The sequence below is a fragment of the Lepidochelys kempii genome, chromosome 2 (genome assembly GCF_965140285.1).
Source record: "Lepidochelys kempii isolate rLepKem1 chromosome 2, rLepKem1.hap1, whole genome shotgun sequence".
NCBI lineage: Eukaryota > Metazoa > Chordata > Testudines > Cheloniidae > Lepidochelys > Lepidochelys kempii.
The window spans coordinates 65061696-65089015 of NC_136381.1; the positions used below are offsets into that span (position 1 = coordinate 65061696).

The window sequence follows — 27320 nt, forward strand, 5'->3', positions numbered from 1 at the left end:
TGCACTAATGCTGGGAGCCGTGCTCCCAATGCTGGGAGCTACGCCCCTCGTGGAGGTGGATTTTTCAGAGTACAGGGAGAGCTCTCTCCCAGCGCTGCGCCGCGACCAAACAAGCCACGTTAAATGATGCCCTCTGGTTGACTTGTACCCATCGCTTTCTTAATACTGACAAAGACCTCTAACAACTGCCTAATAAACCTATTTGTGCACAAATTGATTATTCTTACAGTAGATATATACCTAGTGGTAGAATTGGTCAAGTAGTAAAACTAAGCAAGCAAACAAACCAAAACCCCTTTACATTCACAAATATTCACAAATAAGTGCTGACTTCAGTTCACTGTGGTTCTTCCTCACCTGCTGCCACTACAGTGGCTCTGGCAGCTCCCAGACATTGCCAGTACAAATATGCTAGCGCTGCAGATGCTGTGGTGGTGGTGTGGGCCTACCCTTAGAATGTTAATATGTTCAGTTATTATTCTGACAGACCTCCAAAAGTTTCCTGAGGATTGCAAAAGAGAGAAGGGAAATAATGTTTTTTAACAGTTTATAACTCAGCTCAACTGGAATGATATTTCTTGGGAAATGCACTTCAAGGACATTCCCTCTGCTGAATTTCAAAGGCCTGCAGCAAGCAATGCAGCTGTTTGAATATCTCAAATAATACTAATTACAAAAGTATTAGACAACCTAAAATGTAAGGCAGCCTAAATATAGGGGTCACTACCAATTCCCTTATAATATAGTGCTCTCAGATTTACAGATGTTTGATCCCAGTCATAGGCCAGGCGCTTGTGTTATGTTATACATACTTTTATCTCATCTAAGAAACTTCCTGTTGAGGATTTGGGGTGGTTTATGAACTTTTATTTGTGGCTGTATTGTTTGTTTTCGTGAAACCAATGTAAAGAACACTAAATGATTTTTTTCACAGTAGCAATAAGACACTCCCACATAGTGCATTTACAGAGAAATATTAGAGAGGTTAGGTAACTGAAGTCATCGTTGTGCCCACTTGTTTAATTATAAATAGCTTCTTATGTGCTAATGCATATAGCAAATAGATGTGATAAAGAGCTCATACCAAAAGCTTTAATGGTCAAAAAAGTCAGAATTTAGTCCTGCTTTTGATCTGACAGGTTTGATGCCAGTAAATGACTGTCTTTATCTTGGACTTGATGTCACCATGTTCATACCTTGATTTATTGAGGCTGTTGTTTTGTAAAAGTACCTGTGGGGAAAGACGCGGATGTACAGGACATGGAAGAAGAAACCTGAATTATAAAAAGTGGAGTCAACCCTTTGGAAGATTTAATTTATGAAGACTGTAATTTGATAGGATGGGAGTCCTTGATGAAATTGCAGGGTTTGGTAATATCAGTTGGCTGGCCCGTTTTCTCTATTGCTCTCACAGTAACATTACAACAAAAATGGAAAATCAGGACTTGGAGGTTTTACTCCTATTGATTTAAACACATTCTTATAACATGTTTGGGCTGCTTGAAAATCTGAGGAGTATCTTTTAAAGCAACTGTGGTGTATACTTTTCTTTATTCTAGCTAGTACTGTGACTTGTCAAAAATACTATTAAAGGGCCTTTACTGCAATACCAAACTTTGACAAAATACAGCAAGCCAAGCTTTTGCAGGATAAAAGTCCCAATATATTGTTTGTTAGTTTCCTTCTGTAGTAATGCAAAGAATGAAAACTTTCCCAGCCTCCCTGCTTTTGAATTTATGTTTATATTTAAACTGAATAAATCAGAGGTCTCACAGAATTCTCTGCCATTTCATTAACTTGCATTCAGCATTAGCTAACGTTTTGTAATTTTAGTACTGTATAAACGAAATAGGGCTCTATATTGAAGGAAGTGTGCTGGTTTCATTTCCATTTAAGACATACATGTCAGTGACTTAGGTTCCACTTCAGTAAGGTACTTAAGCACATACCTAACTTCAAGCATATGAGCAGTTCCATTTCTATACTTTGTCTCTGTAGTTAATGTCCACGGGACTATTCATTGGCTTAAAATTAGGCATGTGCTTAATTATCTTGCTGAATGGAGGCAGAAGGGAAAATCTCCAGTTTTCATTACTGTGCTATGGAAAATTATTGTTGGATTAATGTTTATGCTTTTGAAATAGTGAGCTAGACATATTGCCTCGCTTTAGCCAGTCCTGAGAGTGAACAGTCATTGTATAAACTCCAACCTTCCTCCCCATAGCTCTGCCAATGCACTTTGTTTTTGAGCTGTATAGTTCCTGCTTCTCCATTCTAGTGCCTCTCCTGAGCAGAGACAGCCAGCTGTGCTATCTAATGATAAATCATATACAAACTCAAACATGGTTTAAGTTGAGAATTCTCACATTCATTCAATCTCTTGTGACTTCAGTAAGATGTATTTTAGCCCAGACCTCCAAAGCAGAAAGCCTAATGCAGTGGCTCTGAACGTTTCCAGACTACTTTACCCCTTTCAGGAATCTGATTTGTATTGCATACCCCCAAGTTTCACCTCACTTAAAAACTACTTGCTTACAAAATCAGACATAAAAATACAAAATTGTCATAGTCACACTATTACTGAAAAATTGCTTACTTTCTCATGTAACTGTAAAATAAGTCAATTGGAATGTAAATATTTTACTTACATTTCAGTGTATAGTATATGGAGCAGTATAAACAAGTCATTGTATGAAATTTTAGTTTGGACTGGCTTAGCTAGTGCTTTTGATGCAGCCTGTTGTAAAAACTAGGCAAATACCTAAATGAGTTGATGTACCCCCTGGAAGACCTCTGTGTACCCCCATGGGTATATGTACTCCTGATTGAGAGCCACTGGGCTAATTAATAGATATGCTTTGGATTCTGTCACCTTGTCTCACGTTGGACATTATCTTAAGTGGTCCCATAGATTTTAATGGCCTTATACTAGGAGCATGGTACTACTCACCATTAATAAGGATGGCACAATCTAGCACTTTGTTACTTGTGGACCTGATCCTTTATCTCACAGATGTCAATGGGGCTACTGATGTAAGAGCTACTGTATCTGCCCTGGGATAACGCAATCCAATGTTACTGGGAAAGGGGCTTATTCAGGCATCAAAGTCTAAATGATTTACTTTAAAATACAACAAGCCATGTGTATTTTATTGATTTTAAAGTGTAACTATTTCCATAGGTCTCATCCCTTCTGTTTTCCATTACTATACCCTTTCTCACCCTGATTGAAATTCCCCCCGTGCAAAAGTGCCTGAGCAAGGGCCTGTGCACTATTTAAATTCCATTCAAGCCGCTGTAGCTCTTAAGATTAAGCATGACACACATGAGGAACAGGCCTCATGTGATCCTTCTGTACAGGGGTGAATTCAATCTCCACTGAATAGAGACCACCAAGAAACAATTTACGGCTGCTTCTCAGCCTATGATCCATGCTGGATTCAAGTCTTAAACCAAGCTGCTCTGGGCTGGATGTGGAAAGGCTGAAAGCACCAAACTTGAACATCTCATCTGAAGGATACACCTACATCATTTCTGCAACCTTCTCCAGAATGGGGTGTGAGCCCACTCAGAGTCATTTATGCAAGTGGAACTCACTGACCCCATAGGGACATAATATGGCACTTTTTAAAAGAAGACATTTAGTGTAATAAGTACAAAAATGACACTGTGCTTGCTCTTTCATTGTGCCTGCACAAGAAATGTCAATTTGCATACATAAATGCCACAGCTTGCAGCCAGGCCCATTGCACTTAACTTTTAAGGTTTGGCCATAAACCCATCCAGACTGAAGTCAGTTGTAAGACTTTCACTGACTGCAGTAGGGACAGGATTGAGCATTTAGCCCTAACTGTATTTCTAACTTTAGCCAATTTATCTCTAATTATTAGGCATTAAGATGAGACATCCATGGGGGGGGGGGAGTGCTGATTAGCTCATATTTGCCTATGGCAGGTTTCTTGCCCATTTCTCTGAAGCTCTGGTGTTGGCCAATGTTACAGACAGGCTATAGCACCAGGTGGACTATGGGTGTGATTCAATATGGCAATTTCTATCTTTCCCATGTTTGGGACCTTTCACTGTTTCCTATGAGCCATAAATTCAAAATCAAAATTATGAGTCATTTAGGGCTTGCAAAACCAAAATTAGAATCAATGTGGTTTTGACAAAATCAATACCACTAGACTGCTTCAGCCCATTTCAAATTTCCACCAACCACAAGTAGAAACTTCAATAATATTTTATATTAAACATAACTAACAAGGATACTAAATGACTGATGATTTTTTTAAACTTAATGTTTTACAATCATTGCATAGATAAATCCCTTACTGTGGATGTAAAACTGTAGTTAATCAGTTCTCTCTCTCTCTCTCTCTCTCTCTCTCTCTCTCTCTCTCCCTCTGTGTGTGTGTGTGTATACAGAGAGAGAGAGAGAGAGAGAGAGAGAGAGAGTTTAGCCAAAGAAAAGGCCAGTGTTACTGACTAAGAACACACTGTCTGGAATACGTGTGTTCCATTCGTGCTAAACTATGCAGTAAATTTGTGATGTGCCCAACATTCACTAGGAGTAGGTTGACCTCAACAAACTAATATTAACTTGTGATCTACAGTACGTAGGCTTTGATCCATGGTCTCCAGAAATGAAGAATTTGTGAGGTATCCCATAGCTCCACTTGCCCACCATAAATTTTTCTTGCCCATTAGCCTACGAACTAATTTAATCTCTCTAGGTATTTCATGATAATAAAATAGCCATTTATTATAACAGACATATTTATATTAGTAGTTTATGATGAGCAAAACTAGGCCAGGTTTATGAGATGGCAAAAGGAACCATTTCAGATTGTCTCTTCAGGAAATGTTATTATTTCCTGAAAGGCGGTGGCTGGAGTAAGGAATTCATACTGCCCACCAGCTTCATAAGGATCTGAGCAGCTGGATCATATTCAGAGATCCAAAGAAGGAGAAAGAGAGATGCTAGGATGATGTCCTGTCTGCTATCCATAAATTCCATAACATATTAGGGGGTAGGTGGGTCCTTAACTTGGCATTTCAGTTTTACACAGATTTACAATTGTTTCAGGGTTACAAACTGTTACAAGTGAGGCGAGGGGATGGGAGTGTGACGTTACACTCCATATTCTTCATAGAAATATTGTTATGCTATGAATATGACATAACTAAGATATGTTTTATGCAAGATGGGTCATGTGAGATATCATTGGAAAGGTTATGATTTACTGAATGTGATTATCCAATTTGTATACACATATTCTGTATCTAAAATTAGTAATATTGACTATATAACAATTACAACTCTGTGTGTATTTGGGAAACACCCACCAGACAGCAGGCCATCAGCCTTGATGGGCCATTAGGAAGAAACAATAAGACTTTGAAGATACTAATCTTGCTCCTTCTTGAGAAGCTTGGACGTTGCTTTGACACTACAAGATTAGGTGGTCATGTCATCTGGTACTAAACACCATCTTGGACGTCTAGGGATTTTCCACTAAAAGGAATGGGAGGTCAAGACTGGGAAACAAAAGGTTGCCACCTTAGGTAAATTCCATTTAAGGCTGGGGAGTAAGTTGATCTAGGTTCACTCTTCACTGAATCCCCACCCAGGATGACAGCTAGAAAGATCTAAGAAACAAAGACACAAGGTGGGTGAGCGATGGGGAGAGTTGAGCCCGGGTTGGAAAAGGGATCTGGTCTGTGAATATGGTGTCTAAAGATTTAAGATGCAAGCAGGGTAGCTATCCTTCAAGAATTTCTGCATCCTGCCCCAAAGCAACATTTATGGTGAGAAATTACTTCTTGAAACCAATCTATTTAAGATCTTAAGCTTAGTATGCATGTTTTGCTTTATTTGCTTAGTAATCTGTTTTGTTCGTCTGCTCTTCCTTATAATCATTTAAAATCTGCCTTTTGTAGATAGTAAACTTGTTTTTGTTTATTATAAAACCCAGTTTGTGCAATTTATAACTGGGTGGGGGGCAAGAAGTTGTGCATATCTTCCTCCACATTGAGGGAGGGGTGAATTTATGAGCTTCTGTTGTACAGCTTTCTCTAGGGTGCAAGACAATATTATTTTGGGTGTACTTTCCAGAGGGGAGCTGCACTTGAGTGCTGGGCAATTTCCTAGCTGAGTCTTCCCATAGAGAGCTGTTTGCAGATTCCTGTGTGATTCTACAGCTGGTGCATCTCTACCTCTGTGTGTGTGCTGCCAGAGGCTGGAGAGCCTGATTCAGCAAAACAGGGAGAGGGAGCCAAGGCTACTGGAACAGGCAGGCTCAGTGAAACCCCAGTACATCAGGTGGTACCCTAGAAAGGGGGTCCAACCCATTACAGGGGGGGTCTTGAAAATCACCAACAAGTGTGTTACAGAGTTTATGGACAGTCCTCCATGGGACATTCCCTAAGTCAGATGACTGCGAGGCGGTGACTAGCATGTTTCCTCATTGGCTATTGGGTGGGGGCTTTGACCTCCAGGAACTCATTTGGTCATTGGCTAACTGCTCTATATCAAAGGCTTCATCCAGTGTTGCTGTCTGTGGGCAACACAGCTTATTCAGTCCCTCTAGCTATGAAGAACATTCCTCCTACTCTGCTCCCTTTAGTGTAACCCCACACCCCAAATCCATACATGACAGCAAGGGATAGGGGGAATTAAAACTTAGAATACTTTCAGTTGGAACAGGGTGATTCAAAAAATGTACAGAAACGATTCTGAGACCGAAAGGCAACATTGCACACAAATGAGAAGACTCATGTACATTTCTTTTAGAGATGGGAAGAGAGGGAATGTTGCTCAGAAACTCCACAGCTGGAGAAGAAATATTTCATGTGGTTAAAATGCTGGACTGAAATTCAAGAGACTTGAGTTCATTTTCTGACTCTGCCACAGATTCACTCTGTGACCTGGAACAAGTCACTTCATCTCTTTGTGCCACAGCTCCCCATCTGTAAAATGGAGTTGATAGTATTTCCTTTCTCCCACCCTCCAATTAGCTTCTCTATTTAGAGTGTAAGGTCTCTTTGGCAGGGATAGTCTCTTACTGTGGGTTTCACAGTGCCTAGCACAATGGGACTGTGATCTCGATTGGATCACCTAAATGCTACTGTGATATAATTAAATAAAGTTAATAATAAATGTTTGAACTGGCTTGTTCGTCAATGATCACAGCATTGCCAGCATTATTCTACTGCTGCTTTATAAGTATAACACAATAGGCAACCACCTATTTGTGTACTGCTGTCACTATAAGAGTTTTGGTATAACTATATTTATATTCCATATTTAGCTCAGTTTATATTTTATTTTACTCTTGGCTGTTGTCTATATATCATCTCCCTGCTTACACATTCTACACTTTACCAAAGCATGGTAAATAAAAGCTTCAGTATTTACAGCCTTACTTGATTCTTGTATCATTGAATGGGAAGGCGCAGTAAACAATTTATATACCTACCCCAGTGGCATTGTGATACAGTCAATATTTCCAGATTAACAGCCCTGAGAGTATTCCAAGAAGTATATTTAAAAATCTTGGGGCTAGATCCTCAGCTGCACCAAAACAGTGCTCCAGTGTAGCTGGTGGGGATTAAGGGGGAAAGTGGGTTTATACCAGCAAACTAATCCTGGATGTAATGGCCGCAAAGAGACCAGAAACAGTCAGGGATAGCCACAGCACAGTGGTGCTTTGGCCATGCTTCCTGTCCCCAGTCACACTCCAGCATGCCCCCTATGCTGTGTCTTGGAGGTTTGGAGCAAGTGGCACAGGGCTGGTCACACCATCCCTGGGATTCCCCTACATGAAGATATAGCCAGATTTCAGACAATGGACAGGATCTGGATTTTAAAGTCCACAGATAGTGAGATCACTTCCCCCACCATGGAAATACAAATACCTCTGAAGATAAAAAGTGCACACATAATTTCCTTTCTCCCTCACCTATCCTGCATGTCATTCCTCTCAACATACTTGTGCACAAATCCTTTAATTCCTGGAATTTCCCCCTTTTGGGAAATGCCAGCAAATCAGTGTTGATTACTTTGGAGGACTATTTCTTGAAACCTTGTCTGAATATAAATTCTGTACTGCAAAATGACTAAGCACATAGTAGGATGTAGAGACATACACTGCATCCCATCGTCCTCTCACAACAATTTGAACATCTCCATTATTAGATAGCTGCATACAGGTCTGTAACGGTGTGTCACCCACCACTTGTGAGCGCCCCTTCTGCTCAGGCATGTCTGAGGTCTTTAAACCAGTCCTGGTCCTGGTATCAGGCCGCACCCCCAGGGCTTTTTCCCTGGAGGCAATGGTTTTGCCCCTTACTTTGTTCTGGCCCCAGCTCTCCAGCTGGGCCTGCTGACCATACATTCGCATTCTCTGGGTATGTTGCTGTCCAATTTTAGGCCCTTCATCAGTGGCCTGGGGGGAAGGGAGAGGACATGGGCCCGCCCACCCAGAGACCCTAAGAATTGCAGCCACATGCCATCTTGTCCCTTTAGCAAAACTGCCTTCAGTTCCCAGGGCCACTTCCCCACAGCCCCAGCCTTCATCAATACCTTACCCTGAACTTAGGGGCCCTGAGTACAGAAGGATATTGTGGGGACCCAGACAGAATCCCAGGAGCAGTGGGATACAGTTGGGACCCAGACAGATTTTCAAGGTCAGCCAGTTATAGTGGGAATCCGGGCTGTACCTCACAGTGAACAGGTTAGTGTAGGTCACCGCAAGGGAAAAAGGTATGTCAGGCCAGTTCTATCAGTTCCCTCCTAAGTGTTGATGAACTAACTGAATAGCTGGAGCCAATGGAGAGTGAGGTGGAGGGTCTCAGGTGACAGAGAGAACAGCTGGCCATGGATTTCCAGTTTGCTAAGGAGGAGAAATAATGCCTGCTCCACCTGGTATATTACCTCAAGACAGAAGTGGAGCCTTGGCATTCAGGGATGGACGAACTGTGGCGTGCAGAGACCCTGAAGTCCCAGAGGCAAAGGTGAACTGAAAGGACTCTTAAATGCTCTCTAGGTAAGAAAGACCTAGGAGAGTAGACCCTGACTAAAGGGGGCAAAAGGACAGTGAAAAACACTCTCCAGACAGAAGTCTGGGAAGGAGAAAACCTTGCTAAAGCAGGGCAGAAGACAGCAGTAGAACCCTACCCCAATCCTGTCTGAGGGGAGAGGTGTGTGATAGGGTGGACTAGGCCCAGAAACCCCCTGCTGGAGGCCTTAGCATCCTCCTACACCCCGTCCCAGGAAATAGCAGAAGAGAAGTCCTCCAAGCAGCCTAGAGTGGTTGTGGAGAAACAGCCAATTAGAGAGGCTGCAGGGAGCAGGCAATCAGGGCACAATCAGGCCATATAAAAGAAGCTGCAGAACAGAACAGAGTCAATTGCTGCCTGGAGCTGCAAAAGAGAGGACTGTGTTCCTGGATGGCTGAAAAAGCATCCGGACTACAGATAGCTTGGCGCCGCCAGGGACTGGGAGCGGGGTGGGCGGGGGACAAAGGAGCTACTGGCTGGCTGCTGGGACTAAGTGACCCTGGGGAGGGCTGCAGGAAGGTAGTGTCTCCAGGGAGGGAGCCCTGCGGGTATAGTTCCATACCAGGGCCAGGACTACTTAAAGACTGAGCCCATGGAGGGCTAGTGAGACACCAACCAAGGGGTACTGAGGTAGACCCCTGGTGGACTGTATGTCCCGGAAGGGGTTTGTTCTGATTCACATACAGGTAGTGTGTGTGTGACTCAGCCAGAAGGCTGAGTCACTGAAAAAACACATGAGAAACCATTGACGGGGTCACCAGAACTGAAAGACAGCAAGCACACCTAACCAGAAGGGGGCACATGTGAGAGGTGGGTGCTTCTCTGTTATAAGGCCCAAACCAGCGTCATGCACTTACTAGATACCAAGACCAACAGGGATCTTGTAGTCATCATCTTTGGAGGTGTGCACCAGGCTGTGAACACTAAAGTTCAGATCTTCAAAGGTATTTAGGCACCATAGAGGATATGGGCCTAAGTGCGGGAAATGATGACTATAGCAAATAACTTAACATCCAAGCTATCCTCAGTGGTTGCATTTTTAAGTATGAGAGATACATAAAGCACATAGAAAATATTAAAGAATTGGGAACTAGATATTGGAAGAGAATTTGGTTTCATAAAGCATCTTTAAATACAAGGTATCCTACACCACTTTCAGATACACAGTCTGCTAACATAATCCTCATGTTCTTTACTCAAAGTACTTTATTGGTTTATCCTTTTCAAATGCTTTTGTCTGAACTAAAATAATCCAACCCCAAATGCTTTTATCTAAAAGCTAGGGGGCAAGGCCCCCTCTTCAGCCTAAAGCATCTGCTAGAAATAAACCTTCAATGACAGGCACATCATGTACTGTGTGTCTATCTAATAAAGGACATTCTGGGTTTACATCTTTTTTGACTGTTTTTAGAGTAAATCACCAAATAGTTTGAATTTTGATGCACCAATGAATTATGTTTTAAATGAACTGTATAAAGCGTTCACTGAAGGAAAATAAGTGTGTGTGTGTGTATCAGTAGAGAATAATAGGAAGATGCTGGGCATTCATTTCTTGTTATTTCACTCATTCATCCTATCTAGGGCATCCTCAAATTGCCACCCAGTATTTCCTGCCCAGAATTGCAGGCACTGTTCCATCCAAAGAAATGAAGGGCTTTAACAAAGTGAAACTGAATTTAAATTGCGGTGGGTGGCTAGAAATCGCTTGGATTAGAATGAGCAATTTTCTATAGTTTTTCTGTTGGATCAGAGCTTACTCCTTTTTATTACAGTTTTGAAATGAATTTTGAGAAATATTTTGGAGAAAGATTTTAGATTTCTTTATGAGCTTAAACTGTTTTGCTCCTGTTTGCACTTATACAACAGAGAATTAAGATTTGGCCAAGGAAACCATATTCACAAATCTTTCATATTCACAAATCTTAAGAAGCTGTTTCCTAGGAGGATAGGTCAAGATTAGAGGTGGAGAAAAAAGGAGTAGGAATGGAGGAAGAAGGAAAGTCCAGGTTGAAAAACAGGTACCTGGAGGGAACAGTTGGAAAGAAACTTCAGAAGAGGGAATAATAGAGTTGGAGAGCAAGGGGCAGAAGAAAGGAAGAGCCAGAGGAAGAAAATGGGAAGATACCATAACACATCATTAAGATTAAAGAGAGAGAGGCAAGAAAGAAGATAAAATAAACAAAATGGAGAAAACGAGACAGGTTGGAGGGGAAAAGAAAAGGAAAGAATTAAAGGTAGAATTAAAGCTGGGTGAAAATTTTCAGCCAAAATTTTTTTTTGTCAAAAATGCAGATTCAGGTTGACTGAAACATTTCACAGATTTGTGGGGAATTTACTGAATTGTTGCAGCCGGGAAAAAAAATCCTGAAAAAGTTGAAACATTTCATTTCGACACTTTTTAAATGAAACATTTTGACTTTTCAGTGGAAATGAACTTTGTTTTAAATTTCAGTTCAATTTTGTTTTTAAAGAAAGTTTTAAAGACCTTGAAAATGATATAAAACATTTTGCAAAAAGAAAAGGAGTACTTGTGGCACCTTAGAGACTAACCAATTTATTTGAGCATAAGCTTTCATGAGCTACAGCTCACTTCACAGCTCACGAAAGCTTATGCTCAAATAAATTGGTTAGTCTCTAAGGTGCCACAAGTACTCCTTTTCTTTTTGCAAATACAGACTAACACGGCTGTTACTCTGAAACCTAATAAAACATTTTGTTTTGGATTCAATGAACTATTTCGTGGGACTTGAAATGGAATTTTTCCAAGTTCTTGGTTTGACCAGCACACTGAAAAATCAGTTACTCACACATTTCTAGTTGAAAGTAGATGGAGAAGAGGAATTAAGTGAAGACAGCAACATTTTATAGGTTAGTGGATTTTATTCTTTTACATGTAGTATCTCCCTGGCAGTCATCCAAGAGCAAGGGTTTAATTTCGTCTTCTGCCTGCTTCTTTTTTGAACTCAGGTATTGAACTGTGTAATGCATTTGCACTACTCCGATACAGTATTTGCTGAATTCTGCTCTTTGGTAAGATATTGAGATGCACATCAGAAGTGGTATTGGGGATGTAACTAATTTTCATGGAACAAGCTGCATAGTAATCAGCTCCATTAGGTAAGTGTAACAAACATTTGCATTGCACTAAGATGATCGTTCAAAGCTATCAGTGTTGTTCTGAACTCAGACAAGGCACCTAAGTTGTGCAACGAAGGGCCTGATTCTCCTCTCACATCACTGTAAACTTAAATCAGGAGAAGCTCAATGGAGTTACAGGAATTGGACCTTGTGGTGGGGGAAAGGGACCTGGACATGGACATAGAAGGAGCAGGCACCATTTGTATCTCTTCAGTGAAAGAATTTGGAACTCAGTAAATGAAACAGTACTGGGTAAAAGAAGAAGCAAGGGCATGAGGTTCCAATTTATTTTATAGGCTACGTACTTAGTAACCTAGTGAGGAGGGCTTTAAACTAGGTTCACCAGGGGAAGGAGACCAAAGCCCTGAGGTAAAGGGGAAGTGGGATACCGGGAGGAAGCATGAGCAGGACAGCGCAAGAGGGGAGGGCTCCTGCCTCATACTGAAAAAGAGAGATGATCAGCGAGTTATCTCAAGTGCCTATATACAAATGCAAGAAGCCTGGGAAACAAGCAGGGAGAATTGGAAGTCCTGGCACAGTCAAGGAATTATGATGTGATTGGAATAACAGGGACTTGGTGGGATAACTCACATGACTGGAGTACTGTCATGGATGGATATAAACTGTTCAGGAAGGACAGGCAGGGCAGAAAAGGTGGGGGAGTTGCATTGTATGTAAGAGAGCAGTATGATTGCTCAGAGCTCCAGTATAAAACTGCAGAAAAACCTGAGAGTCTCTGGATTAAGTTTAGAAGTGTGCGCAACAAGGGTGATGTCATGGTGGGAGTCTGCTATAGACCACCGGACCAGGGGGATGAAGGGGACAAGGCTTTCTTCCGGCAACTAATGGAAGTTACTAGATCGCAGGCCCTGGCTCTCATGGGAAACTTCAGTCACCCTCATATCTGCTGGGAGACCAATACAGCAGTGCACAGACAATCCAGGAAGTTTTTGGAAAGTGTAGGGGACAATTTCCTGGTGCAAGTGCTGGAGGAACCAACTAGGGGCAGAGTTCTTCTTGACCTGCTGCTCACAAACTGGGAAGAATTAGTAGGGGAAGCAAAAGTGGATGGGAACCTGGGAGCAGTGACCATGAGATGGTCAAGTTCAGGATCCTGACACAGGGAAGAAAGGAGAGCAGCAAAATACAGACCCTGGACTTCAGAAAAGCAGACTTTGACTCCCTCGGGGAACTCATGGGCAGGATCCCCTGGGAAAATAACATGAGGGGGAAAGGGGTCTTGGAGAGCTGGCTGTATTTTAAAGAATCCTTATTGAGGTTACAGGGACAAACCATCCTGATGTATAGAAAGAATAGTAAATATGGCAGGCGACCAGCTTGGCTTAACAGTGAAATCCTTGCTGATCTTAAATACAAAAAAGAAGCTTACAAGAAGTGGAAGATTGGACAAATGACCAGGGAGGAGTATAAAAATATTGCTCGGGCATGCAGGAGCGAAATCAGGAAGGCCAATCACACCTGGAGTTGCAGCTAGCAAGAGATGTTAAGAGTAACAAGAAGGGTTTCTTCAGATATGTTGGCAACAAGAAGAAAGCCAAGGAAAGTGTGGGCCCCTTAATGAATAAAGGAGGCAACCTAGTGATGGAGGATGTGGAAAAAGCTAATGTACTCAATGCTTTTTTTGCCTCTGTCTTCACGAACAAGGTCAGCTCCCAGACTACTGCACTGGGCAGCACAGCATGGGGAGGAGGTGACCAGCCCTCTGTGAAGAAAGAAGTGGTTCGGGACTATTTAGAAAAGCTGGATGAGCACAAGTCCATGGGGCCGGATGTGCTGCATCTGAGAGTGCTAAAGGAGTTGGCGGCTGTGATTGCAGAGCCATTGCCCATTATCTTTGAAAACTCATGGCAATCAGGGGATGTCCCAGACAACTGGAAAAAGGCTAATGTAGTACCCATCTTTTAAAAAGGGAAGAAGGAGTATCTGGGGAACTATAGCCAGTCAGCCTCACCTCAGTCCCTGGAAAAATCATGGAGCATGTCCTCAAGGAATCAATTCTGAAGCACTTAGAGGAGAGGAAAGTGATCATGAACAGTCAGCATGGATTCACCAAGGGCAAGTCATGCCTGACTAACCTAATTGCCTTCTATGATGAGATAACTGGCTCTGTGGATGAGGGGAAAGCAGTGGACATGTTATTCCTTGACTTTAGCAAAGCTTTTGACACGGTCTCCCACAGTATTCTTGCCAGCAAGTTAAAGAAGTATGGGCTGGATGAATGGACTATAAGGTGGATAGAAAGCTGGCTAGATTGTCGGGCTCAATGGGTAGCGATAAATGGCTCCATGTCTAGTTGGCAGTCGGTATCAAGCAGAGTGCCCCAAGGGTCGGTCCTGGGGCCGGTTTTGTTCAATATCTTCAATAATGATCTGGAGGATGGTGTGGATTGCACTCTCAGCAAATTTGTGGATGATACTAAACTAGGAGGAGTGGTAGATACGGTGGCAGGTAGGGATAGGATACAGAGGGACCTAGACAAATTGGAGGATTGGGCCAAAAGAAATCTGATGAGGTTCAACAAGGATAAATGCAGGGTCCTGCACTTAGGACGGAAGAATCCAATGCACCGCTACAGACTAGGGACCGAATGGCTAGGCAGCAGTTCTGCAGAAAAGGACCTAGGGGTGACAGTGGACGAGAAGCTGGATATGAGTCAACAGTGTGCCCTTGTTGCCAAGAAGGCCAATGGCATTTTGGGCTGTATAAGTAGGGGCATTGCCTGCAGGTTGAGGGACGTGATCATTCCCCTCTATTCAACATTGGTGAGGCCTCATCTGGAGTACTGTGTCCAGTTTTGGGCCCCACACTACAAGAAGGATGTGAAAAAATTGTAAAGCGTCCAGCGGAGGGCAACAAAAATGATTAGGGGTCTGGAACATATGACTTATGAGGAGAGGCTGAGGGAACTGGGATTGTTTAGTCTGTGGAAAAGAAGAATGAGGGGGGATTTGATAGCTGCTTTCAACTACCTGAAAGGGGGTTCCAAAGAGGATGGATCTAGACTGTTCTCAGTGGTAGCAGATGACAGAACCAGGGGTAATGGTCTCAAGTTGCAGTGTGGGAGGTTTAGGTTGGATATTAGGAAAAACTTTTTCACTAGGAGGGTGGTGAAGCACTGGAATGTGTTACCTAGGGAGGTGGTGGTGGAATCTTCTTCCTTTGAAGTTTTTAAGATGAGGCTTGACAAAGCCCTGGCTGGGGTGATTTAGTTGGGGATTGGTCCTGGTTTGAGCAGGGGGTTGGACTAGATGACCTCCTGAGGCCCCTTCCAACCGTGATATTCTATGATTCTATGATACTTGGTAACTTGCAAGTTATTATTTTGGGAGGTGGGCATGGGTGAAGTGGGAAAGATATTGATTTGCTCTGAAGAGCAGTTATGATTTCTCATGTACACTAAATCCATATTTGACACTTTTTAAAAGTATGCCACTGTAATGACTTTGACATCAATGGAGCTATTTCTGATTGACACCAGTGTAAATGTGTAGACAAACAGATCCTGAATTTGGACCTAGTATATCATTATGGCTATAAAGATCTATTGTGGGCTGTTATGTAAATGCTTGGGTTTTTTAAACAATTTGTTATTGATGTTACATACAATGGCTCCTTTGGATATGTGATTTATATGGCTGTATGAATGATAGTCAGAGCTATGTGTAAACACATACACATACATACTCCAGTCACATCTCAACTTCAATGGAATAATGGTATTGTCTTTTGAGAAGGAGAAAACACTGACAAAGATACTTATACTTTGCTAAACCTGTTCCTTTGAAAATCAACATCTACTGAGGCAACTTTACTCAGCATGATCAGAAAATAGATAGTTAAATGGTCTATTCCAGTAGGTAGGTATCTGGCTGTGTTGCATTATGACCCCTGCTACAAATGGGCCCAATATGATTTTTCTGTAGCTGAAATTCATCTTGGGATGATAGAAAACTCTTATTGTCACTATGCTCTCTGCGTTTATTAAAAATATCGACCTTGTGAGCACAGATAGAATTTCCAGTTTCCAGTCCTCAACTTGCATTTTCTATTTTCTTCGCTTTAGTGCTTTGGAAACTCTTGTTCTGATACGTTTAATTACTGCTCACCCTCCTTTTTACAGTGCCCACCCCTAAACACAGGTTTGTTAATCCCTATATATGTATTAATTAAGAAAATAAACCTACTTGAAAGAGACTGAGTATGGCAGCACATATTTGGCCAATAGCTGTTTCGGAGGGTGGGGAGAAGGGCATCTGTTTTCTGGCAAAAACTCAACTTTACAAATATTGGGCAAAAATGTACACATTCCATGTACACATTTAAGTCAATGGGAGTTTTGACATTGACTTCACTTGGGCCAAGATGTCACCCAAAGTGAATAAACTACTTTTTCACATGCAGAATAAGATAGTTGAATGAATTTATCCTGAATTTGCACGTGCAAAGGTTAATGACACAGACATCGAGTTTTTCATACATGATAACGTATGGGTAAAAAAGATGTTCAAAAAAACTTCAAAAAATGCAAAATATAGGCACAGCTCTAGACTTGCCTACTAATTCCTGAGTTTGAAAGACATACTTTTACTCTTGAGAGAATTCTGCACCCAAAAAACAAAAATTCTGCACACAATATTTTAAAATTCTGCAAATGTTATGGTCAGTAAATAAATGTGGAGGCTCCAGCCTGACAGTGGGAAGCATAGGCCACTGGCTGAATGGAGGTAGGAAATCACCCTGCACACACACCCCTTGGGGACATGTACTTGGCTGCACCCAACACTGACACAGCGAAAGGGCCAGGCTTGCCCCAGAGTGCCCCCCTGAAGTGATTTCACTCTCTACCAACTGCTCCGGGCACCCATGCTGCTGGGGAGAGGCACAGGACCGTTCTTGTGACTTGCCTTTGCTACCCCATCAGAAAGTCATTTTGCTGCAGGGAAGCAAGGAAATCTGTGCGTGACATGAATTCTGCATGGCCAGTTGCACAGAATTCCCCCAGGAGTAACAAACCCCCCATCTGACCAGCACTGAGTTTTCGGGTTAAAATCTTAATCCTGATATAGATTACACTGCTTTTGGGCCTTATCTTTATAATGAGCCATCCCAAATCCCTGGAACAGAACAGTGCAAACTTTGGGAAGTTCAAAATTTGAATTTGGCCTTTTGCAGCTTGAGCTACCCTGCATTAAAATCCTGTATTTTATTAAGTTTCTCAACCTCATCTTGCAGGCAGAAGAACTGCAGGGGAGTGACTTGAGAAGAGAAAGATACTGTGAGAAGAACATTCCAGATCTGCCCCTTTCATATATGTCTTTACCACCTCAAAGGGGTAGAGAGAGCTGAATAAATAATCACATTAAATTTTAATATCATTTTATTTTAGGGGTTGGAAGAGATCTTTGGTTGTAACACATTATAGCAGAAATATGAAAATATCCTTTGCCTGATTCTATCTCCCAAATATCTGACTTACCCACAGGCACCAAAGTGTGTAGAAATTAAGATGCCGTTCTTGTGAATATTTCATTCAGAGGCTGTACTTTCTGGAATGATTAAAACCAAGACTGTATCCCCTAGAGGTGTGGAGCCAGAACAGGTAAGGTAAATGCCCTGTTGTAATGGGGAGTACTCTACACACTGGTCTTGAGGGGGTTGAATTAGGCCAGGCAAGATTAGAGGGTTGGCCTGATTTCCCATACCAACCACTACAGAGTGGTACTACTAGGGGTAGTGAACTAGAAGACTGCCTGAGTCACTGCAGGAGTGACAGGGTCAGGGTGTCAGGTGTGAGGACGGCCTAATGCCACCTGAACAGAAAGACTTTGAAGTACTCCACCTTGGAAGGGAAAACCCCTTAGTGACCTGACCAGAGGGCTGAGTCATGAAGAGGAAGCTGCAGCTCCTGGGCTGAGATAGGGGCCCCAGTGCGAGAGAGAGACAGAGTCATGGAGTGCAACTGCAGGAAGGGGCATCGGCCTGGAAGAGCTAATCCCCAGAATAGCCAGGAGGGGGTGGGGTTGAGTAGAATAGAGTGCCCCATCACACCTATGTATCACAGTTCATATGAGAATTGTCATGTGGTGACAAATTGTCAGGTTTTTGCTCTCAACCTGTTCGGCTCATGTCTGACATTACTAAAGTTATGGTGTAATAGGTATTAAAGTACTTATTGCAAGAGGCAATTGTCTGGCTTAAATCTGCAAACATTCTGGAAAAATATGAGCTACCTCTTTGAAGTGATGTATAGTAAATCCTCAGTGGCATGGGTATGAGAAATGATAGACAATCACGTTAGATGAAGGCTTTAGTGAAATGGACTCATGTTTAGAATACATGTTTATCAAAATGATCTCACTGCCTAAAATATGGTCATTAATCAACAGTGAACAGGTTTTGTGTGTGTATAAATATATAAGTACACTATCTACATTTACCTACTCTGATCCCAGTTAGCTGCAAAAAGCAGAAGAATCTTCCTGCCATAGTGATCACGTTTTTCCAGCACTCCAGGGAATCCATCAATCAGAGCCCGTTTGATCCCAGGATCATCAGCCTTGAAGTTTTTGAACATATCCAGATTTAACTGGCGGTACTGGAAGTACTGGGCCAGCAGTCTGAAGGCATCTGTTTGGTGAAACTTTCTGGCTCGGAGAAATCTCAAGATGAAGGCATCATCTGTACGTAAAAACCCAATGTCAGGCCTGGTGATGATCATGTCCCTGACTTGTTGGATATCCTGATGCAAAACATCTGGGTTTTCATTCAGTTCTAGACGGGCTTTCTCTATAGTCTCTGGACTAAGTCCAGTTTGTAAATGGGTCATCTCTGCAAAAATCTCTTTTCCAGATCCTTAACTTCAGATTATTTAGCAGGAGAAATGCTGATCCCATTCAACTAATGGTCTGCTGTAAGCATGATCCATTCAGAAGCTTTTTGCTCCCCAGCTGTTTGAAAAGGATTGTTCGAGGGGCTTTTTCATCTCCTTGCAAGGAGGTATAATTTTCAGTTTGTATGTAGTGTAATCCATCCAAAAGCAAGTGTAGCTTATTCCATCACTCACTAAAAAACAAATATATATAAAAAACATGGATTATATATGTACTGAAGGCTTAAATGAATGCACTTCTGAGCTCGAATACAATAATCACTGCACTGCTTCTGTATTTAAAGTATTCAGAGGATAACAACCAAATAGTCTTTGAGTGGTCAGTTAGCCTAATGCTATCATTGACATCTTGAATACATAATATATAAGTATCCCAGAAAGACAGTCTGATGAACTTAGCATTATATTGAGCATATAGCAATGGCAATGTTATACTGGTTTAGTACTAGATTATTCTTTCTCAATTATCTTAGAAATAATAATGTAGAAAGGCCAGCACTTCATAGCCAAGCTATATTACTATTATGCTTTTCCTGTGATACAAGTCTCTTCCAGGGCCAGCCTGGAGTGACAGCTGTAAAAATAATGGCAGCTCATAGTTTACTGGTCTGTTTTTTCACCCATGATATGACAAAGTGTTCTGTTCTGATGAGCCAGGCTAAAACAAAAAAGCAACATTTTTAGCCTTTTAAATAAGCAAATTTCCACTTTTCATGATGAATCTAGTATTTTTTTAAAGGTTGGTTTATCACGAATACTATCTTTTCATAAGTTTCCCTTTATCCATTTATTCCCTGTGTTTATAACTTTTCCCTAGACTTGTGCAGAGAACCATGATAAAATTGTGAACACCATGGCAGCTGGGGTCATTTGATACATGGAGACCACACTCAGAAAAATTTTCCATTGAGGGTTTTCATTTTTTAAAAAGTTCTTCCTTGTTTTTTCCAGTGGTAACACTTGTTTGAGCCAATGATCTAGAGGCTTTGTCTTCACTGCCATAAAAGGTGTGTTTTCACCATGTGACAACTAAGGTGTGTTACCTCTTGCTGTAAAATCCTACTGGAGACAAGGCACTGTAGTTTTACAGGGGTAAACTAGGCGAGGTCAACTGCAGGTGGGGAGAATATAGTGCTGATCTCACCTAGCTTTCTCACAGTAAAAATTACAGGTGCCTTGTCTCCACTAGGATTTTATGACTGGGTAGCTCAGGTGTGTAAATTATGCCACTAAAAGAATCCACCTTTTCTGGCAGTGAAGACATAGTCAGCATCTCTTTAATTGCCAGGTGCAGAATAACATCACTAGCAAAGTTTAATGCTCAATACAGACTCCCAACTAACTGATATTCCTCCAGCAATGTTCTTCCTGGTGAGCATCTCTCTCTCTCTCTCTCTCTCTCTCTCTCTCACACACACACACACACAGTCTCTTCTCACCTCCCAGTCCCTTGTCACCTTCTCTCTTTCCTTTTAATGGTCTTTTAAGTAATGGTGCTTATCTTCTTAAAAGAAAAGAGTATCTAATTTGCTTAGCCCAATGATCTAGAAGTTCAAAACACAAAGTCTCACAATGAATATACTGTGAAATGTGTTTGATAATTCTAGCATTCCAAGCTTGATGTTTTAATAGTTAAGATGATAATTTTATTGTAGATTTCAGAGTAACAGCCGTGTTAGTCTGTATTCGCAAAAAGAAAAGGAGTACTTGTGGCACCTTAGAGACTAACCAATTTATTTGAGCATAAGCTTTCGTGAGCTACGCGAAAGCTCATGCTCAAATGAATTTTATTGTAAGCTCTTACTTTCAGTATCTTGTAATTTTTCTGGAAAAACTTTACAATTTGTGTTTAAGTTTTTCATACTTGTTCTTAGCTATGCTTATAAAAAAAAAGTCCTGGACTGCTACAAGCATAACAAAAAATGCCACAGAATCTTCTTAGGAGTTTCACCGGTGTAAATCAGGAGATACCTCCACTGAAGTCAATGTGTGAAGTAAGATCAGAATCAAGCCCAGTTTTTCAGCCTTTACAGAAAAAAAAAGTTCAGATTTCTCTTTTGAGATTGAATACCTGAAAAGGAGATTGGTTTTAAAATGTAGACACTACATACCCCTCAGTGAGGCGGCTACTTTATTAGGTTTGAAAAAGGTTGTTTGAAAAATAATGGAGTTTTAGGGAATGTCTACACTGCCATTAAAACCCATACCTGGCCTATGCTTGCTGACTCCAGCTCGTGGGGCTCAGGCTAAGGGACTGTTTAATTGTGTGTGAATGCTTGGGCTGGAGCCCAGGCTCTAGGACCCTGAATGGCGTGAGAGTCCCAGAACTCAGGCTGCAGCCTGAGCCTGAACGTCTACACCACAATTAAACGGCCCCTTAGCCCAAGTCTCATGAGCCTGAGTTGGCTGGCACGGGCCAGCCATGGGTGTTTAACTGCAGTGTAGACATACCCATAGACAGTGACATTGGGTGCAATTTGAGGTAACTCCATTGATGTCAATTGAGTTACACTGGTTTAAAACTGATGCAGGCTGCACAAGAACAAGGCCTTTGTTTTTTAAGTAAAATTTCAAACTTAATGTGGCATTAGTTTTCTTGCATTTAATAAGTTTTTAATTATAATTGGTGGCATTTAACTTATTTAAAACTGACACCCCCTAACATCGGAGTGTTGTCTAAGAAGTGGTATATCAGTTTCCAGTCTGTTTTAGCAGTGGCTCAAAATCCAAAGAAACACATGGGACCAGAATTTTTGCTGCTGTAAGGTCTGCTAAGCAGAGGAGGGGTGCAGTCAGGGAGCCAATTAAAACTCCCTAATTCTCAATCTGCAGCAGCTCTGACCCTACCCCTGGAGTAAATTAAAGCAGCCTAGGAGCTACTCTGATTTATGTCAATTGGATATGGTTCTAAGGGATGATACGCCAGCTGAGAATTTGTGGAATAGAACTTCACGCTGCCCTGCTCCTTTCCTGCCCCTTGCTTCCTTCACCATGTCTCCATTGTTAGAGTCTGGGCACATTCTTGGTTGAGTTGAGACAGCCAGATTCTGCCCCTCACCAGTGAACAGGGGCAAGAAATGGGGGAAAGAATCTGTCTCATTATATTTATTTAGTTTTTTAACACTACTGTTCTTTCAGATTCTTAAAGTATGGGTGGAGGCTTTACGACTTACAGTCTGTTTTACATGACTTCTGTACAACAAGCATCACAAATGATGCCACTTCTTAATATGAGTATTATTTTTATTACCTTATTTAGGTTATGGAAGCGCCCATAATGTGTTAAACACATCCAGAGGGAGACACAGTCCCCACTTCACGAAGATGGTGGTTGCCAGCAAGCGATTTAGAAATACCCAATGCGATTAAGACCATTTATTTTCAAATACATTTTACAGTTTGTTCCTATAGATACAAGCTTCTTACCCTACTGAACACTCTGATCAATGGGCTAAACAGAGTTTTTCTGAACTACAGTATTGGTACTGCAAAATAATCCACAGCACATATAAACAAAGCATTAACTGTCAGAATTCCATTAGCAATCATGGGACTCGTTCCACAGCTGTTGTAATTTGCTGTAGCTATGCTGATTTACACCAGCTGATGATTTGGCCCCCACGGTATTTACATTAGTAACATGCATTAATGCCAGAGAGCTACCCAATTTAATTGTCACTCTGATTTCTCACATGGTACTGAGCTCTTGAATTCCTAAATATGTAACAGATGCACATTCCCCATCATCATACCCACACGTTGCCATTTTCCCTTTCTCCTCTTGGGTTGTCTACATCTCTAGCTTGTGTAAAATGCTCCAGATTGTTCCCCCCCTCTGGAATGGTGTTGCTGTGCAATGGCAAAACAGAGCCTTTGTTCGGCAAGAGCATTGCTCAGAACATATTATGACTTCTTCCTCTGCTGGGGCCCTTTCACAGCTTCTTAAATCGGCCCTCCAAAGGAACAAAGCCCAGATATATACCAGGAAAAATAATGATCATTATTCAAAACAATAAACATTGAACGAGAAGTAATTATTCATCACATTCGCCATTTTTTATTTTCAGTGTGTTCAGTTCCCAACAAAATTCAGAGAAGGGGCAGGATGCTTGTGATACTGAAAATATACTGGTTTCTCCAGTCAATGGCCTGTGATTTTGCCTGCTATGAGGGACCTGTGTTTATTTTATAGTAGTAATAATAATAATACTGTTGGTTCACAGCACCTTATTCTGTAATATTCTGTGTGACCTTTCTGGATTTCCCCAAAGACAGGCGACCCCCCTGCCAATACCCAGGAGACCTACCTCTATGCTGTTGTCCCACCATGAAGTATCTAGCAGAAAGAACTGTATCTAGGAGAAGGAAAACTCTGATTTCAAATGGGGACAGACAGAGATTACTTAGCTTCTTCAGGCAAGTCTATCTAGGAGAAGGAAACTCTGATTTCAAATCTGAGCAGCCCAAGCTCATTAGCCGTGGAAGGTAAGAGGACAAGGGTGGAACCACTGATACCTGTTCCCAGCGGGATATGACATGGTGTTCCCATGAGTGGGATAGAGTGGGTTGGCCTAATAAGCCACTGTTACTTATTATAGAAACAGTACAGCAAGCCAGACTGACTTATGTGGATTTTGACCAAGGCTCATCATGCCTAGCAAATGGAAATATTAATGGATTTTTGGATAACAGCTGGAATGTTAGAACTCTACTTTCCCCTAGCCTAACTGAGCTAGAAGCAGAGGAGTTACAGAAGTTACACGTTTCCCTTGCTGCCTTACAGGAGACACATTGGCTGGGTACAGGAGAGTTGACAGTTAAGAATTATACTATCCTTTAGTCAGAACATTTAAGTGCACAAGTGAAGCATAGGCATGGGGTTGCTATAACAGTGGACAAGAGAACAGTTACTTCAATGAACAACTGGAAACTGATGTCTGAGCAGATTGTCACTACTGCCTACAATGAACTATGCATCATTGTGATCTGTTGTTATGCACCATCATAGGAAGAGGATCATAGGATGTTGTTATGCATCAAAACAGGAAGAGAAGCATGGATTTTATCAACAGTTGGATGGCACTGTAGATGAGATTCCTTGTTATAAGATCCTGATAATGGGAGATAGAATGCAAAGGTTGGTGACGGATAAGGTTAGCAAATGAACAGTGTTGGACCACATGGCATTGGGATGACAAACCATATGAGGAAAGGTTAATGCTGTGAGATGCACAATCTAGTTATGGGTGGTACTTGGTTTCAAATGACATGCCCAAAGTTACATGGAATTCATCGGATGAGCAAACCAAAAACCAGACTGAGCACATTATTATCAGTAAAAGGGATAGATGGTCATGGTAGGATGTTAGTCTATAAAAGCACCAGCTGTAGCTGTGATTAACTTAATCCTTCCAATTAGTAGTTCAAGTCCAAGAAAAAGATGGGTGCAACTGGAGCCAAATTTGGCCTTGATAGATGAAAGAGTAACAGGGTGACACTTGGAACGTCTTTCCAGTCATTAATTTGCTATGATGAAGAAATCTCACTATGGAATGGATAGAAAACAATCAAGGGAGTGATAGAAAACACTGCAAAGAAAGTTATTGGAAGGCATAAGCAAACAAAGAAGAGCTGGACAAGCAACAAAACAAGAATATTACAGGAAAAGTGTAAATAAGCAAAGACTGCTGGGAAAGTGGAAGAAGTAAAAGTGTTGGGGAAAGTAATGAAGAAATCACAAAGACTGGGCAAGCAAAAGTTCTGGAAAAAAGGCTCAACAACTATAGGAGGCATCAAGAAAACAAGACATGAAAATGATATACACAAAGGTTAATTTGTATGGAAACACAATCAGGTCAATGATATGAGTAGTAAGAAAGGCAATGGGTGAACTGACAATAAATGCCAAAGAAGGGCTGGAAGTATGGAAGGAGCATTTTGACAAAATGCTCAACCCTGTCATCCATCCAGATGCAAGCATTCTAGACAAACTAGATGAACATGGCAGCTTGCAAGGCACAATGGATATCAGCACTAAACAACCGTTGAAAGAAAGAGCAGAGAAGCAGTTAGAAAATAGGAAGGCTGCAGGAATCGACAATATAACAGCTGAGCTGCTAAAAGTTGGCAGGACAAAGTACTATCAAAACATTAGGAAAAATATACATGAACGTACGGGAGCAAGAGGAGATGCCGGATGACTGGAAATATAATAGTTGTACCAATCCTGAAGAAAGGAGACCTGCCAATCCAAATAATGATCAGTCCTGGGAAAAATGAAAGCAGTTGTTAACAGATTACGGCCAGTTTTTGAGGAGGAGTAGGTGAGGAAGAATGAACCTTCACACCTTGGCAAAGTTGCATTTGATATTCATGCTCCAACAGTTAATGGTGTAGGGGTTGGGAAGTGAGAATGGAGATTATAGATGTTTTCGGTTTTCATGTACTTCTCTCCAAACCAAATCAAATGCTTTTGTGAAGCATTACAGAAAGTAGTAAAACCATATGGAATCCCAAATAGGATAAATGCAATTATAAAGGTTATATATGAGGACTCTTGTAGTGCCATAAGTATTGGTGGAAAATTAAGCAACTGGTTCAAGTTGAAGTTTGGCATAAGACAAGAGGGCATGGTCACTTTTCATCTTGTACTTAACTTGGATGTTAAGAATAGTAAATGAGTTTGGTGGCTGTGATCTAAAGTTAAGCTCTTTAGTTTATGCAGATGACATCATATAGCTGGCAGACATCTGAATTAATGATCAAACTCTGCACACCTTGGAAAATTGGTGTAGTTGACTATATAATAAATGTCAAAAAGATCCAGAGGGTGCATCTTGGAAAATGGACAATAGACAAACTGTGAAATGCAGCAGCAGTGAAGTCATAAAATCATGTGTATCTAGGAAGCTTGATCAGTGCTGATGGTTCCATCAAGGATGAGGTTAAATGATGTGCCTTAGCTACAAGTGCAGCATAGAAGTTGATGAAATGAGAGACTGATAAAAACATTGGTACCAAAGTGAAAACTTATCAAACCAGTATGCTAACACTATAACTCTGGTCTGGCAGCAGCTGCAGAAACAGCTGCATGAAACAGACATCAGAAAGCTGGAAGCAGTGGAGATAAGTTGTCTGGAAGATGACAGGTGTAAAATGAAATGATTTTAAGGCAAATGAAGACATTAGGAGAGAAGGATGTGAAATCTGGGTGCAGGATTGGCTGAAGTAAAAACGATGATGTTGGTGAAGATGCTGCTGAAGATAAACCGCTGACAGGATTTCAAAGAAAATATTACAAATACAACCCAGGTCAGTCCAACCTAGAGGCCAATCAGCTTTTAGATGGTGGGACATCGTATGCATGGACATGACCAGGATACGCTTAGCGGAGGAACAAGCCATGGACAGGAATGCATGATACTGTACTGCTCTCTGTCTGTAAAGATGCTTTGAGATGAGAAGAAGAAGCAGCCCTTATATAGGTCTTTCCATCAGAAGATCTCAAAGTGCTTTACAAAGATGGGTAAGCACGGTTAATGTCATCAGATATGTGGAGAAACTGAAGCACAAAGTTTAAGTGACTTTCCCAAGATCACACAGCAAGTCAATGGCAGAGCCAGAAGTTAGCACTTAGGTATCCTGGGCCATCTGCATTATTTTCTTTGGCATCCTACCAGCTGTTTGTCTCTACCATTGAAATCTTTTCTGTAGCCAATCCTATACCCAGATTTCTTTGTTTGCCTTAAAATCATTCCATCTCCATCTTTCCATCTTCCAGACAATTCTTATCTCTATTGCCCTTCACACTACTACATCTGGCATTATAGCTTGTGAATCATCATTGATAAATTAATGCTATACATTACCAACAATCTGATGACTCCAGCTTTCCAATGATGTAAAACATTTCTCTGGTCCTGTGGGTTCCCATCAAATTAGATATTAACATCACTTCATGTGTATCTTTGAGCACTGCTCTGATTATTCTGATTACCATCTTGCCTTTTACCATTAACTTCAGTTCCAGTTGGATTTGTTACCCCTATCTCCAAACCTTTGAGAGCTAGATCAAGTCCGTAAGTCATCTGAAAGGTTGCTGTCATGGCTTTTAGATGATCTAAAGTATTAGGGCAAGCTCCTCAGCTGGTGTTAATAGGCATAGCTCCATTAGGATCTGATCCTTAATTTCTAACTCCTGGCATCCGTGAGG

General features: G+C 41.4%; 1 protein-coding gene across 3 annotated transcripts in view; it reads right to left on the minus strand.

The window, feature by feature from the left end:
• Window positions 1-27320, minus strand: part of CLVS1 (clavesin 1) — a 139346-nt gene that overhangs the window by 107265 nt on the left and 4761 nt on the right. For all 3 annotated transcript variants that reach the window (XM_073331046.2, XM_073331048.2, XM_073331047.2), the window contains one exon: window positions 18657-19281. In XM_073331046.2, coding sequence (XP_073187147.1) covers window positions 18657-19045 — 389 coding nt within the window. In that variant the 5' untranslated portion in view covers window positions 19046-19281. The remainder of the gene's footprint in view (window positions 1-18656; window positions 19282-27320) is intronic.